This window comes from Ranitomeya imitator, chromosome 6 (assembly GCF_032444005.1).
Source record: "Ranitomeya imitator isolate aRanImi1 chromosome 6, aRanImi1.pri, whole genome shotgun sequence".
Lineage (NCBI taxonomy): Eukaryota > Metazoa > Chordata > Amphibia > Anura > Dendrobatidae > Ranitomeya > Ranitomeya imitator.
Genome location: NC_091287.1, coordinates 29308084 through 29324854, shown reverse-complemented (window position 1 = coordinate 29324854; position 16771 = coordinate 29308084). Strand labels below are relative to the sequence as shown.

Below are 16771 nucleotides of genomic sequence, written 5' to 3'. Positions count from 1 at the left end.
GACAAAACACAGTGCAAAGAAAAAAAAAATGGTCTCAGAAGTTCTCTTATCCCTCTATTGAGATGCATTAATACTTTGGGCCAGCTGTACTGTTATGACCTGGTGGTTAGGAGCACCCGGAATGACCTGATAATTAAACCTCATGCAGGACGAGCTCTGGGATGTGGGAGCTCTGCTGACCGCAAGCCCTAATCCTATCACACACACTAGAAATAGCCGTGGATCGCTCCTGACCAGACCTATGCGCCTCGTCACAGCCTAAGAACTAGCTAGCCCTAGAGATAGAAAATAAAGCCTACCTTGCCTCAGAGAAATTCCCCAAAGGTAAAGGAAGCCCCCCACATATATTGACTGTGAGAAAAGATGAAAGTCACAAACGCAGAAATGAAACAGGTTTCAGCAAAGGGAGGCCAGACTTACTAAATAGACAGAGGATAGGAAAGGTAACTTTGCGATCAGCACAAAAACCTACAAAAGACCACACAGAGTGTGCAAAAAGGACCTCCGCACCGACTCACGGTGCGGAGGGGCCACTCTGCTTCCCAGAGCTTCCAGCTAGCAAGACAAAATCATGATAACCAGCTGGACAAGAAAACAGTGAACAAATAAAGACTATCAGGAACTTAGCTTCTGCAGGAGAAGGCAGGTCACCAGAGAGATCCAGGAGCGAACTGAACTAATGCAAAAAAATTGACAGCTGGCATGGAGTAACGATCTGAGAGGAGTTAAATAGAGCAGCCAACCTAAGGATAAACCACGTCACCTGTGTAAGGAACCTCAGAAGCAGCAGCTTCACTCATAGCCACCAGAGGGAGCTCATAGACAGAACTCGCCGAAGTACCATTCACGACCACAGGAGGGAGCTCGACAACAGAATTCACAACAGTCTGCGGCCCGGTACGGCAGATCTACCCCCCTATAATAGGGTGTCTCACCCCCACCGATCATATATTAATGGCCTATTATACGGATAGTCCATCAATAAAAAAGTAGTGGCCAAACCCTTTAATCCTGCTCTCAGTGGATACAATTGTATCAGTGCTGATAATGCTCTGTGGAATCCAGACTGATACATTGTAGCAAAGGAACACCTTCAGAAAAAGGCACCACACACAAACTAACGTATAAAAAGTCCTTTATTGATAAGAAAAAGACCACAAAGTGGTCATAAAATTGCCTAAACAGGCAACGGTGAGACACAACAGCCACAAAACAATGGTGGACAGAGAAACCTGGAGGTAACAGCAAAACATGTATGAGCACTTGGTGTGGCAATAAAATACACAGATGGGGTATAGGTATACTAAATAAAGCGGCAAGGCAAATAGGATAGCATATAACAAGAGTAATGAGTAGTCAGTACTCTAATGAATACTCCGGACACATATTGCTAAAAAAAGGGGAAATAGCCTAAATATTGCACACAGAACCAGTGTGTACCAAATTGTAAGTAACAAGGCTAAATTAAGCCATATACACCGCTCTGTTAGCAATATGGAAACCACAATAGCCTAACACTTAACCGCTAAGATGCCTAATAAACAAGTGTTTACCCAAACTGTGGAAAAGAGCCAGGAGTCCACCACACCCGACGCGCGTTTCGCAAGGAAATGCTTCGTCCAGGAATTTAGCCTTGTTACTTACAATTTGGTACACACTGGTTCTGTGTGCAATATTTAGGCTATTTCCCCTTTTTTTAGCAATATGTGTCCGGAGTATTCATTAGAGTACTGACTACTCATTACTTTTGTTATATGCTATCCTATTTGCCTTGCCGCTTTATTTAGTATACCTATACACCATCTGTGTATTTTATTGTCACACCAAGTGCTCATACATGTTTTGCTGTTACCTCCAGGTTTCTCTGTCCACCATTGTTTTGTGTCTGTTGTGTCTCACCGTTTAGGCAATTTTATGACCACTTTGTGGTCTTTTTGTTATCAATAAAGGACTTTTTATACGTTAGTTTGTGTGTGGTGCCTTTTTCTGTAGGTGTTTATTTCATATTTGGCTAACCACGATAGGATACATTATTGGTGTTGTATTGTAGCAAACAAGCAGAGAGGTTTGTGATGTGTTTAGCTCACAGAGCATTGTCTACACTGGACTACTGCATGGGCTGGAGGACGACCTCTTCATGGGAACAAGAATGCTACGTATGGATGTGTAGAACTGTGTGTTACTTTGTAACAACTTATTTTGCTTGTACAAGTTCCCTCCGAGTTATAAAATGCTGCAGAATTAAAATTATTATCATAATTAGGATTATTATTATTAAAAAGACCTTGAAAATGACGAGGAGCTGGAGTGTAAAGTCTATTGGAAAGTTGTAGAACTTTTCATTCATCCAGAAGTAAAACCTTTATAACGATGATGGGGCATGATTTTCTTTTCACTCTTTCAGTATAAAGGATGAAAGGTCAGAGTCATAGATAAGATGGATGTAAAAGGTCTCCACAGTCTGTAAGTCTTATCAGTACGAGTCTTTCGGAATATATACTAAAGTCCACGAAACCCTAAAAATACTTCTGCAACTGTCACTGTGACTGCGCACCCGGAGCGGGGGAGGGGGGTGTTGTTTGAAAATATAAGAAAATGACATAATCAATGAGAGATATAGAATCTATTCAGTGGTCGCCAATCCCGTACACAGGATATTACTTTTCCATACGTACTCATGCACCTCCCAATATTTCACTCCCTATATGAAAAATATTGTTTTATAGGTTAGAAATAGATTGCTACAAGCTGATGTACATTTTCTTCCTATTGATATAGTTTTTCTACTTGCTGATGTAATTTTCTACTTGCTGGTTTCATCCCTCTACTTACTGACATTATACAGTACCTCTAATTGCTAATCACATTGCTCTACTTGCTAGCATCTTTTTTTTTTACCTTACTGATGTCATCCCTTTACTTGCTGATGTCATTCTTCTATTTTCCTACATAATTTTCTACTTGCTGATGTCATCCCTTTACTTGCTGATGTCATTCCTCTATTTTCCCAGATTATTTTTTACTTGCTGATGTCATTCATCTATTTTCCTACATCATTTTCCACTTCATGATGTCATCCCTTTACTTGCTGACATCATTCCTCTATTTTCCTACATAATTTTCTACTTGCTGATGTCATCCCTTTACTTGCTGATGCCATTCATCTATTTTCCTACATCATTTTCCACTTCCTGATGTCATCCCTTTACTTGCTGACATCATTCCTCTATTTTCCTACATCATTTTCTACTTGCCGTGTCATCTCTTTACTTGCTGATGTCATTCTTCTATTTTCCTACATAATTTTCTACTTGCTGATGTCATCCCTTTACTTGCTGATGTCATTCCTCTATTTTCCTAGATCATTTTTTACTTGCTGATGTCATCTCTTTACTTGCTGATGTCATTCCTCTATTTTCCTAGATCATTTTTTACTTGCTGATGTCATTTCTTTACTTGCTGATGTCATTCCTGTATTCTCCTACATCATTTTCTACTTCCTGATGTCATCCCTTTACTTGCTGATGTCATTCTTCTATTTTCCTACATCATTTTCTACATGCTGATGTCATCCCTTTACTTGCTGATGTCATCCCTCTATTGTCCTAGATAATTTTTTACTTGCTGATGTCATTCCTCTATTTTCCTACATCATTTTCTACTTGCTGATGTCATCCCTTTACTTGCTGATGTCATTCTTCTATTTTACTACATCATTTTCTACTTCCTGATGTCATCCCTTTACTTGCTGATGTCATTCCTCTAGCTACTTGTCATTCCTCTATTTTCCTATGTCATTTTATACTTGCTGATGTCATCCCTTTATTGCCGATGTCATTCTCCTATTTTCCTACGCCATTTTCTACTCGCTGATGTCAACGCTCTACTTTCTGATATAATTCCTCTTCTTGCAGAGGCTATTTTCTATTCTTTAATGTCATCACTCTATTTTCTGATCTCATTGCCCTTCTCGCGGGCACCACTTTTCTACTTGCTGATGTCATTTTTCTACATCAATCTTTGTGACATATTTCAAGAAATAGCAATATATATACTCACAGTACTTATAAAGGCCAAACCATTAGGAAGGATTTCAATATCTTCAGAACCGGCCTCTGCAAAGGAAAACAACATGAGTTTATGAGAGATTCTTTATTACAGAGCAGCATTCACAATTCTACAAGCTTCAGAGTTAAAAAATCTTTAAGCATCCCCTGCTTGTTCACTGTCTGCACAGAGCTCTGGCGAGTTCTGCTCCAGGAAATGTAATCTTTACACCAGACCATGGCAGGGGTTTAGCTAGGCTGTTAGGGGTGAACGTTGGTTAAAAAAAAAAAAAAAGGTTGCTGACTGTTTCCAAAATAAACTTGCAGAAGTAAGTGGACTGCAAAACAGGATGTAACCCAAACCTGGTGCATAATATGTAATGCCCGAGTTGGGTTCTATGGGCGTGTACCGATTACTCCTGATGGATTTGCTTAGCTTACACGTCATTAAATTGTTGTTGAATTCTTTTTATTAGTTTAAAACGTGGTCCTAAAATAAAGAAAACACTCATCTCCCGTACCCCACCAAGACCCTACATCGCTGCCCATGTCCTTGGCTGGTCTCATGGCTTTCTCTACCGGTAGCGGACATCAGATGACCACTACAGCCAATCAACAGGCACTGATTGGCTGCATTGGTCATGTTCCATCAGACAGATTGACTGCAGCGGTCATCTAAGTGGTCATATGGATGAGTATATGTTTCTTTTTGTTGTCCACCTTTGGTCCATATTTATTTGATAGGCCGCCTTAACAATGAAGGTGCTCCGAGGCTCCTTAAAATGCTGAGCAGCTCACTCTATTCTAGGTATTGGCAGTAAATCTAGGTCATAATGGGTGGTCACCTTCCCCAATAGGGCACATAAAAAGGGGTCAGTGAAAATCTATGCATGGTACAGTTACTCAACGTTGGCCATGGTATTGAGTCCAGACCCAAGGACCGGGTATCAGGAATAAGGTTCTTATCATAGCCTGAACTACAATCATGGTTTCTGAACACTGTGCTGAGGTTCCATACTGTGACATCCATGGATCATGGGACGCCCCGTGCTGGAACCACAAGAGCCACTGATTTCGGAGACGGATTTATAAGGTCCAGATCCTTTATTTGTAAGATTTATATGTTTTAGGTTTCATTACAAGATGTCATGCAGATAACATGCAATGTAAAAACCCACCTATCCCTTTCAGGAGTTGACAGTTTGGGAGGTCTACCGGCTCCACTTCATTGAAGATTTTGGCTCTATGGCTACAACAAAAAAATAAATAATAAGTCATAAAATCTCATATGGGATATAGAAAAAAACAATATATTCATAAATAATAGTGTGCTCTGATTACCTTGGGAAAAAAGGAAATCCCTGCATGTGTTGCCGCTGTCGAACAGCCACGAAACCTGAAGCCGCGGAGACTCAAACACATTTTTCGAGTGGCCGAACTCACTCTGTTAGCACCCGAGCATGCTCAGAAAGCGCCTGATCCGAGCACGCTCACTCATCACTAGCAGAGGAAGCTTATAAAAGGGAGAAGGTCTAAATTAAGCTACCGCCTGTTGATTTCCAGGATTGATGTGGTTGAATATGCCATGCTAGCTATGTGTCATCACTTTAAAAGATGTGAATACCACTTTAAGTCTTGTATAATCTAAAAAAAAGGGCTACTTCCATATTATAGATTTATAGTAAAGAGCTGCTGCTGTGTTCGGTTTATTACGCTATAGTTGTATGTGTAACGTTATAAGCATACAAAACACAATAAGGAAGGATGAAAAACTGTTACTAGTGAGCACTCAATGCCAGTCTGCTGCATGGAAAGCTACGTAAATATTATCTTGCGGAAGAAAGCAAATGGCCTCACAAGAAGGAGATACTACTTTATCAAATACAGGTGAAATCACATTTTAGGACGTCCTGCGTGTTTGCCCTTTAATTGTAAGCAGCGCTGCATTAATTGCCATTCTCCACTGATCTTTGCTTACATAATAGTAGAGACCTTTACCCCAGATACGCATGGCCTTGGATAATGCTTTGTGCAGACATTTGTACAGATTTCACAATGTTTTATCATATTCCAATATTGTGTGAGGGGTCCTGAACTTGGGCGGCTCATTGCCAAAACGTAAGATAAAATGAAATGAGAGCACAAATACAGACTGAGCCCGGTTTCACACGTCAGTGGCTCCGGTACGTGAGGTTTGGAAAACACGGAGACATGTCAGTGTTCGTGGGAGCGCACGTATTACACGGACCCATTAAAGTCAATGGGTCTGTGTAAAACACGTACCGCACACGGATGTTGTCCGTGTGCAGTCCGTGTGCCGTGCAGGAGACAGCGCTACAGTATGCGCTGTCCCCTCAGCGCGGTGCTGAAGCCCTTTTTTTTGGGGGGGGGGGGTGTTTTAAAAAAAAGATCCCCCATGGGAGGTGGAGCTGCGGCGAGGACAGGAAGCAGCGAGGGAGCCGGGTAAGTACTTTATTAACAGTGGGGGTGGGAGGGGGTTGGGGACAGGGATCTTTTTTTTAACCCCCCCCCCCCCCCCCCAAAAAAAAAAAAAAAGATTTTTCATATCTTCTCTCTCCAGCGAACGATGCTGGAGAGAAGAAATGAATGGCGGCTTCAGCACCAGATGCAGGGGACAGCGCTTAACTGTAGCGCTGTCTCCTGCACGGTCCGTGTGGTCCTCAGGCGGCACACGGCTGCCGCACGTGTGCCACACTGATGTTCAACGTAAGCACACGGACACGGATAATTATCTGGACGTGTGAGACTGGCCTGACAAGTAGCAGAGCGGTAATAGTCATAGAAATAAGTTCCAAAGACGGAAGAAGAATAATTGTACAGGAAGCCGGAAGCAAACTAAACATCATAATGAGAAGTTTTGGAGGGCTAAAGTTTTGCTTAGGCTTTTGTCATAGTTGTATATGGAAGATTGTACAATTTGGGGAAAATCTACTCTATATACACACATGCCATTTTATACTTTGAATGAATGTCTAATGAAAGAGTACAAAGCAGAGAAAGATTTGATAATAAACTAAAATAATAGTGCACAATGTCAGTCTGCTGTATTGAAAGCCAACTCAATATTGCTGTGTTTTAAAAGTTTTAGAACAGACTTGGTTGCAAAATAAATAAAAATGTACTGGAACATTATAGGAATTACTATTTCCCCTAAGAAAAAGCTGTTGGGCAATATACACATTATATACAGTATATAAAGACACCAAAAAGTGTTTTCACATCTTAAAGCATATTCACAAGATAGGTAAAAAAAAGTCCCACCTCTAGGGCTTATGTCTGGAAGCAAGGTCCCCACAGTGTCGGACTGGGGAGGCAAGGGCACACCAGTGACATTAACTCTACGGGGCCTATTATTAAGCTACATGCAAATATTACACTGCCATCACTCGCAAATTTCCTTCTGCTTCTATACACTCCCTAACAGAATCCCTCCGAAATGTGGTTTAGGTTAAGAAAATAAATTGGCATCAATGCAGAAATATTGATCAGTTAATGGACACAGAATGGTCAGATTTTGGCAAGACAAAATTGTTGTCGCTTGATCATATAATGCACCAAATCCTAGTTTACATCCTCACCTGTGCTCAGTAAATGATCACTTAATTAGCATGTGTATAAAAATAAACCCAGCACCCCAGACCTTCACTTGAACTGCAACTTGAGCTCTGACAACATGCCAAAAATCCACCCTGTGACCAAAGCCTGCATTATCAAGAGGCTGAAGACCACATCCACTGTAGAGGTGGCTGGCACCTTTAATGTGTCTCAGCATCAAGTACAAAGAATTAAAAAAAGATTTGAAGAGAATGGAGATGTGTTTGACAAGCCGAGGTTCGCCAGACCCTGCAAGACAATTGCTCAGGAGGAACGTTTGTTGGTTAGAAAATCCAAAGCAAGCCCCTCTTCCACTGCAGCAGAGCTCCAAAAACCATGTGGCATTTGCAAAGTCCCACAGCCTGCTAAACAGATGGACACTGGAAAAGTGGCAGAAGGTGGATTTCTCTGATGAATCTTCAGTAGAATTACACCACAGCCGCCGCAAATACTGTAGGAGACCTACTGGAGCCCGTATGGATCCAAAATACACGCAGAAAACAGTTACATTTGGTGGTGGAAAGATCATGGTCTGGGGTTACATTCAGTATGGGGGGGTGTGAAACATTTGCAATGTGGAAGGCAATAATAGTAGCCTAAAATATCAAGAAGTATTAGTTACCTCTTATATTCCAAATCAGAAAAGGGGTCAAATTCTGCAGCAGGATGGTGCTCCATCTCATACATCCATCTCTACAACAAAGTTCCTCCAGGCAAAAAAGATCAAGGTGCTCAAGGACTGGCCAGCCCAGTCACCAGACATGAACATCATTGAGCATGTTTGGGGTAGGATGAAAGAGGAAGCTTGGATGACAAAACCAAAGAATCTAGATGAACTCTGGGAGGCATGTAAGACGGCATTCTGTGCTATTCCTGATGACTTCAATAATAAATTGTATGAATCATTGTTGAACCGCATGGATGCCGTCCTTCAAGCTCATGGAAGTCACACAAAATATTAAATATGACTCTAATAGCACCACAACTTCATTCACCAATGTTATGCAACATATATTTGTATTTTAAGTTAATTATTAGTTTTAATATCACATTACTTTCTGTGGGAGACAAAACTTTTGTCTTGCCAAAATCTGACCATTCTGTATCCATTAACTGATCAATATTTTTGCATTGATGCCAATTTATTTTCTTAACCTAAACCACATTTCGGAGGGTTTCAGCTTTCAAAAGAATAATTTATACAACTAATGGATGAATTTAACGTCAGGTTATAAGCTTTTATTTACATAACATGGATAAGCGACATAACTTCTGTCAGGGAGTGTATATTGGAATCCTAGGGAGATTGTTGGGTGAATGAGGAGACGCTCCTTTTGTCTGTACACAGAGAATCAAATATATTGGGCAAACTGCTGCTCATGTTGGGGGTAAGTGACTGAATAGGGGCCCACCGGGGGATTCACCTGTCACCCCGTGGGCCAGTCCAGACCTGGAGTCCGACATTATCAATGGCTGCGCTTGCTCGTCTCCCTTCATTCAATTCTGTAGGAACACATCTGAGCAAACATACAAGACCCAGAATTTCTTGATGAGTCTCGTGCACAGATCAGACATTGTGAAGAAGATGCAATTACAACAATACTGATTAACAATTAACTGAGCGCTAATCCAAGATATTGTCGGCAAGTCGAGGTCCGCAACAAAAATAATTGGAAGTTATAAGAGTTAAAAGTAGTGAAGAAAAGGAAAACAAGTCACTTACCAAAAATTCAGAATCCTTTCCCCCAGAAGAGCGAGGACTGCCACAACAAGGGTGATTTTTAACAGTTTCCCCATGTCTGCACTGCTGTCCTTGGTTTCTTAGCTGAATTTTATGACATAAGAGCCAGAGATCCGGGGGATGATATCTGATCGCAGCCGCACAACCACTGAGTGCTAGAACTTGTATTACCTGCCTTTTATTTGTAAACCTGTCACACCAGCGCCTTCCAGACCCTGCCAAGTTATATTTTTATTGATTTATTGTTGCAGGTTGTAGTTTTATTGGTGACATATTAGTATTTGCTATTGATAATTATAGCTATTGCATAATTATTATTATTTTTTTTTTTTTACCATAGAGGAGCACTATTTTTTCCCACTTCATAAATGAAAGAATTCTGAAATCTGCAGTCACCACTAGAGGGAGCTAAGGAATCACACAAATAGTATTCAACTTAAAGGGACTGTCTAAAAATCAGAACTGTCTTTTCTGAAAGCTGGAGAACCCCAAGTGATCACAAGAATGGGGTCTCTAAGTTCCCTGGTCATTCTCTATGACAAAGAAGGAAGAGGTTGTGTATGCCCTCTGCTACTACGTTTGTTGTAGAATAGATGGAGATAGCAGAATATAGGATCTTTCTGTGAGTCCTATAAAGAGCAATTGAAGTGCACACATGAGCAATCTGCTTCCTTCTCTGCCAGTCTCATAGAGAATGAATAGATCATTAGGGCGCATGCGCAACCTGACCTCCATTTATACAAAGGACACCTGTTCTCATGATTACTGGTGGTCCCAGTGGGCAGACGTCCTGTGATATTAAAGGGAACCTGTCACCTGAATTTGGCGGGACCAGTTTTGGGTCATATGGGCGGAGTTTTCGGGTGTTTGATTCACCCTTTCCTTACCTGCTGGCTGCATGCTGGCCGAAATATTGGATTGAAGTTCATTCTCTGTCTTCCATAGTACACGCCTGCGCAAGGTAAGATTACTTTGCGCAGGCATGTACTACGGAGGACAGAGAATGAACTTCGCCCATATGACCCAAAACCAGTCCCGCCAAATTCAGGTGAGGTAAGGAATCACACAAATAGTATTCAACTTAAAGGGACTGTCTAAAAATCAGAACTGTCTTTCCTGAAAGCTGGAGAACCCCAAGTGATCACAAGAATGGGGTCTCTAAGTTCCCTGGTCATTCTCTATGACAAAGAAGGAAGAGGTTGTGTATGCCCTCTGCTACTACGTTTGTTGTAGAATAGATGGAGATAGCAGAATATAGGATCTTTCTGTGAGTCCTATAAAGAGCAATTGAAGTGCACACATGAGCAATCTGCTTCCTTCTCTTCCAGTCCCATAGACAATGAATAGAGCATTAGGGCGCATGCGCAACCTGACCTCCATTTATACAAAGGACACCTGTTCTCATGATTACTGGTGGTCCCAGTGGGCAGACGTCCTGTGACATTAAGATGACCCAGTCTGGAAAATTGTAGAACCTTGAAGGTCTCCTTAAGTGCAGTCATGAAAACCATCAATTGTTATGATGATGCTGGCTCTCATGATGACCACCTAAGGAAAGGGAGACCAAGAATGACCTCAGCTGCAGAGGATAAGTTCATCAGAGTTATAATCTGCAGAATCGACACATTGACAGCAACTAAGTTAACAGCCTTCATAAATGATGCACAGATATCAAGTAGCAGACACATCTAAACAGCCACTGTCCAGAAGAGACTGCAAGAGGCAGCCATTATGGTTGATGCCTCTACTGAAGACTGCAAACAAGAGACTTGTTTGGGCCAAGCGACAAAAGGACTGGACAGTAGCCGAGTGGAAATCTATACTGTGGTCCAAGCAGTCAAAATTTTAGATTTTTGGTACCAACCTCCACAAAAAAGGTGAGCGGATGGTTTCTATATGTGGTGCCCACTGTAAAGCATAGAGGGGATGTGTGATTATGAGGGGAGTTTGCTGGAGACCATGTTGGTAATTTACTCCAAAATCAAGGCACATTTCACACCATTATACTGCAACCACGATCCCATCTGGTTCTTACTTAGTGGGACATATAATTTATATTTCAACAGGACCCAAAACACCTCCAGGCTATGTGAGGGGTAAGTGAGCAAGAATGAGAGGGATGGAGGCTGCGTCAGACGATTTGGTCTCCACAATCACCCGAACTCAACCCAATAAAGATGGTTTTGGATGAGTAGGATGCAGAGTGAAGGTAAAGCACCCAGCAAGAGCTCAACTCCTCTGGAAACTTCTACATGACTGTTGAAAGTCATTCCAGGTGATAAAGGCACCAGAGAGAATACCAATGGGGTGTAAGTCTCATCAGAGTAAAAAAAAACCTTTTTTTTTTATTCCTGTGTAAGGAGATGGACACGCTGTCTATATTTTAACTTGAAGACATGTGAGTGGTTGTAATGTGCAGTATGCCATACATTAGTGTTGTGTGTTGCCTGAGACTAGGGAGAGTTAGAGTGAAAGTTTTGGACTAGCCCATAGTGGGAGGGGCTAAGGTGAAGGTACAGGGGTAGTTTCCCACCAGGTTGTCAGATAGGGCCCAGTGTGTATCTGAAGCAGACCTAAGGTCTGGACAGTAAGCAGTGCCACATGACATGGGTGTACTGAAGTGATGAGAGACAGAGAAGGTGGTTAGCATGAACTAGAGCAAAGAGAAAAGGAAAACCGACAGGAGGACAGAGTCATCAAATGGAGACAGGTCCTTGGAGGGGAAGCCTAGCAGTACGGCCCAGAGTTTATAGCTCTGAGATGTAACGAGCCAAGACAAAGTATGTGAGACAGAGAGAGTGCCCTGGGCAGGAGTTCGAAGGTATCAATGACAGAGAAGGTAAGTACCAGCCATATCGGCAACTGTTGTGAATTCCGCTCTTGGGCTCCCTCCGGTGGTTGTAAGTGGCACTTTTGTGAGTTCTGCTCTTGGGCTCCCTCCGGTGGTTTTAAGTGGAATGGCTGCTCCTTGGATTTAGCAGTCTGCAGCTGCTTCCACTGATTGTCTTTCTGCTCGGCTATTTATGCCTGGCTCGTCCCTTCAGCCATTGCCACTTGTCAATGGTTCCTGGTTGGATTCACATCTCTCTTGGATTTCCCTGATATCCTGACCAGTTCAGCAAAGATAAGTCCTTTCTTTGCTCTTTTCTGTCCACATGTTGTGGACTTATTCGTTCTGTGCATTCTATGTTTTGTCCAGCTTGTCAGTATGGATTAATTCAGTTAAGCTGGAAGCTCTGGGAAGCAGATTTACCCTCCACACCTTTAGTCAGGTGTGGAGATTTTTGTAAACTCTGTGTGGATTTTTGTAGTTTTTAATACTGACCGCACAGTATTCCGTCCTGTCCCATCTATCTAGCTAGACTGGCCTCCTGTGCTACATCCTGGTTTAATTCTACGTATGTCTTTTCCCTCTCCACTCACAGTCATTACTTGTGGGGGGCTATCTATCCTTTGGGGATTTTCTCTGAGGCAAGATAGTTTTCCTGTTTCTATCTTTAGGGGTAGTTAGTTCTCAGGCTGTGACGAGGTGCCTAGGGAGTGACAGGAGCATCCCACGGCTACTTCTAGTGTTGTGTTGAGCTTAGGGACTGCGGTCAGTACAGGTTCCACCTCCTTCAGAGCTCGTCCCATGTTGCTCCTAAACCACCAGTTCATAACAGGCAACACAGGTCCCTTGAGGGGGAAGAAGATGAGGAACTGCAGGTTTGGAATAGATTCTTGCTAGCTGAACTGTAGCACTCAGCTGGGTTGTGGTGAAGTAAAGTGAAACAATGGAGGACAAAAGAGTAATGAGAAAGGAATGGGAATGGTGTGTGGAAAATGCTCCGTATTGTGAAGGAAACGTTCAGAAAGTTGTGTACCCGCCCTCTACTGTATATAATCCTCACCAACTTATCATTCAGTAAAAAGTTTATTTTTGACTGGTGGTCTCCCTCATTGGACTGTTCGACATCTGGTCCTGGCCACCAAAGTTATTGGTAAGATTCGACCTGCAAGGAGGTAGAGCCAACAGTCCACAGCACAAGTCCAAGCACCCGCCATGACTCCCACAGTCATGTAACATGTTGGGGCATGAGAGACGAGTACCTTACTCATGTCATGGCTACCGCCCCGCACAAGCTTATATTGGTTTCCATATGTGTTACGCTCGAGGGTTTGTTGCCTTCAGTCTGAATCTTTTTGCCCATTCCAATAAGGGCGAGGAAAACAATTGCATGATCAAGTGTGTCCAAACATTTGACTGTAAGTGCAGGCAGCCAACAAAAGAAGGGAAAGCTGTTGAGTATAATCCAGACATATCACAAGAGGATTGGTGCCAGATGAACAATTTAGGAGAAACACCAAGGTTACTTAGAGGTAGCTGTTTTTTTTTTCCGGAACCCATGACTGCACACCTGGGAATATACAGATTGTAACAACTCTGCTGGCATCACGGCATGGCCTCTTATCTCTCACACTATCTTACCCACTGCTCCAGGTCATGTTGTGGTTTCTGTTTCTTGCCAGCTCCATATTCTGTGCCTCTGCTCTCTGCATGCTTCCTGGCTGTGTGCATAGGGGGGCGGCACCAGAACTCTCTGGTTCTTATAGGAATCAGGTGCACCTGTTTAATCTGTTCCTGACCAATTACCAAGAGGCCTCCAGTATTTAGTGCAGCTCCACCCAGTGGACTGGGCCTGTGCAATGTGTTAACTCAGTTTGTGTTTTGCTTCTGAACTGCCAGGCCTTGCTTTGTGTCTTGCCTTCTCTGAAGGCTGTTCTCCTTGTTTTGCCTTGTATCTACTTTGTCTGTCCTCCAGGAGGCTGAATATCCTGGTCCCTGTGTCTTAGTTCTTGTACCTTCTCTTATTTCATTACCTTGTCTGAACTTTGTTGGACCTTGTCTGTGGTTTCATTCCCTACAGTGCCTCTCTGCTCTGCTCTCGGCTCTGCACTCTGCAACCTTGCTTTGCTCTTGTCTCTGCACTCTGTGCCTTTGCTTTGCACTTGGCTCTTGGCTCTGCATTCTGTGCCTTTACTCTGCTCTTGGCTCTGTACTCTGTGCCTTCACTCTGCTCTTGGCTCTGCACTCTGTGCCTTCACTCTGCTCTTGGCTCTGCACTTTGTGGTTCTACCCTTGTCTCTCTTGCAGCTTTACCTCTGCTCTGCACTCCTGCAGTTCTGCTCCGTTCTACTCTGCTCCGCTCCTGTTGCTACAATAATCTCTTGCTGCAGCTCCTTTGCGCATTCCTTGCAGTTCCGCTCTGCTTAGCTTCTGTTGCTGTGCTATGTCTTGCTGCTCTACCGCTCCTACCCCCAGCCTTGCGGTTCTCTTCCTGGGTGAACAGGTCCCAACCTGTTCCTTCATACTCTTTTCCTTCTGGCTTGTTTCCTTACCTTCATCTCCTGTGTGAACAGGTCCCTACCTGTTTCTTCATACACCACACCAACCTGCCCTGTGTCTCTGCCATGCCTGCCAGCCCTGTGTCTCTGCCGTACCTGCCAGCCCTCTGTCTCTGTTATGCCTGCCAGCCCTGTGTCTGCCGTGCCTGCCAGCCCTGTCTCTGCTGTACCTGCCAGCCCTGTGTCTCTGCCGTATCTGCCAGCCCTGTGTCTCTGCCGTACCTGCCAGCCCTGTGTCTCTGCCGTGCCTGCGAGCCCTGTGTCTCTGCCATACCTGCGAGCCCTGTGTCTCTGCCGTGCCTGCAGCCCTGTGTCTCTGCCATTCCTGTCAGTCCTGTGTCTCTGCCAACTGTGTCTCAGCCGTACCAGCCTACTCTGAGTTTTATCCGTGCTCATCTGCTAGTCCTGCCTGATGCCCGCACCAATCCTGGTGTTCCTGTTTCCCAAGTGGGATCAGCAGCCATAGCCAGACACCACCCTGGAGTAGCACCGGGCAGCTGCCTGCCGCACAAGCCTGACCTCACCATCAGAAGTTCCAGTGAAGACCAAGGCAGCTGTCATAGTCACGCCCCTTCCAGGGTAGTCTGGATCGTGCACAGTGGGGCCACAAACCCCCCGAGCTCACGCCCACCAGTCAGGGCGTGAGCGTGACACAGATGCTGTCATGGGTGAAGGGAAAACACCAAAGTTACTTACCGGTAGCTGTTTTTTTCCGGAACCTATGACAACACCCGTATATACCCGTGTGCTGTCATGGGAGAAGGGAAAAACATGATTTTTTTTATATTTTGTTGGGAGATGTTTATGGAGCGCCCCCAGACGCAGGGCCGTGGGTTACTCGGTACCGGTCCTCTGCTGGCTCAGTTCTGGGGATGTCACGGTGGCTGGACCCGGTCCGTGACCCTGCCAAGGGGCGTCCAATGAAAGGTGATAGGAGTCTGTCAATGTTTCGTGACGCCACCTGTGGTGTTCAGTCAGGGTGACCGACACTGCTTGGGGTCCACTGGGGTGATGTGATGGCAGCTAGATGGTGTAACTTCCCACAGGCGAAGTATGTCCCCAGGGCTTCCCAGTAAGGTGGATGGTGATGGTGTGAGGTGCAGATAATAACGAGGACACAGGGTTGCAGTCTCTTTACCTCTTTACTGAAGACTTCAGGATCCTCAATCCAGAGCACAGTTAACAGGGCTGTCTGAGACTGGCCGGTCCGATGGCACATCCAGAGTTCCCTTTACAGGTGGAAATCGTTGCCTACCAATAGCGCCTGTGTGTTGTAGTGCTATCCTGCTGAGCATTCGGAATAGTCCTCACAACTTCAGTTCTCGTTCGTTCGTTCTAGTTCTTTCTAATTCGTTCCAGATGTTTCTAGTTTCTCGTCCCCCTGGTATGTTATGGCTAGGACGCACCCGTTTGACGGGAAGGCTCGGCGCTCTTCCGGGACCCTAGAGATGCCCCTCTCCACGCGTTGCCCCCTATGTCTGCGTAGGTGATGTAAGGTAGACAGCCAACCTATAATTAACTGTCCTGCGGAGTTAGGCATAGAGTCAGTTACTTCCTCGGTGTTCCGGCCACCGGCTACGCGCCTCAGTAGGATGTTGCCGTTCTCGGGGCACGACTCCTACTGGCTCTCCTTTCTGATTGATCTTGCTTCTCACTGTTCCACAATATCCTTTGCTTCGTGTCTCTTCCTTAGGATACCGCTGCAAGGTAGTGTAGGCGCGGTTCTGTAACGTTCTGTTCTGTTCGCTAGGTACCTGCCAGGTTCCCATGCCTGACAGGGACCCCCCTGAATCTTCTCCCTGCAGTACCCCCGGCTAAGGGATGCTGCCTGAATCCAACCCAGTCAGCTTCTCATCTAACTTCCTATCCAACCCCTAGTTTTACCAGTGTGAGGAGTGGCCCAATAAATAAATAAAGCCTTTTTCTCCCCCTAGTGGCCGTAGTGTGAAGTGTAATGTGTTCTGGTGATACCTGGTCAGTAGAA

General features: G+C 44.2%; 1 protein-coding gene across 1 annotated transcript in view; it reads right to left on the bottom strand.

Annotated features, from left to right (window-relative positions):
* LOC138641750 (serum paraoxonase/arylesterase 2-like) overlaps positions 1-9564 on the bottom strand; it is a 71309-nt gene extending 61745 nt beyond the window's left edge. Inside the window, exons 1-3 of the mRNA XM_069729380.1 lie at positions 9385-9564; positions 5225-5295; positions 4060-4115 (exon numbers count right to left, since the gene is read on the bottom strand). Coding sequence (XP_069585481.1) covers positions 4060-4115; positions 5225-5295; positions 9385-9458 — 201 coding nt within the window. The 5' untranslated portion in view covers positions 9459-9564. The remainder of the gene's footprint in view (positions 1-4059; positions 4116-5224; positions 5296-9384) is intronic.
* Positions 9565-16771: the final 7207 nt, after the last annotated feature.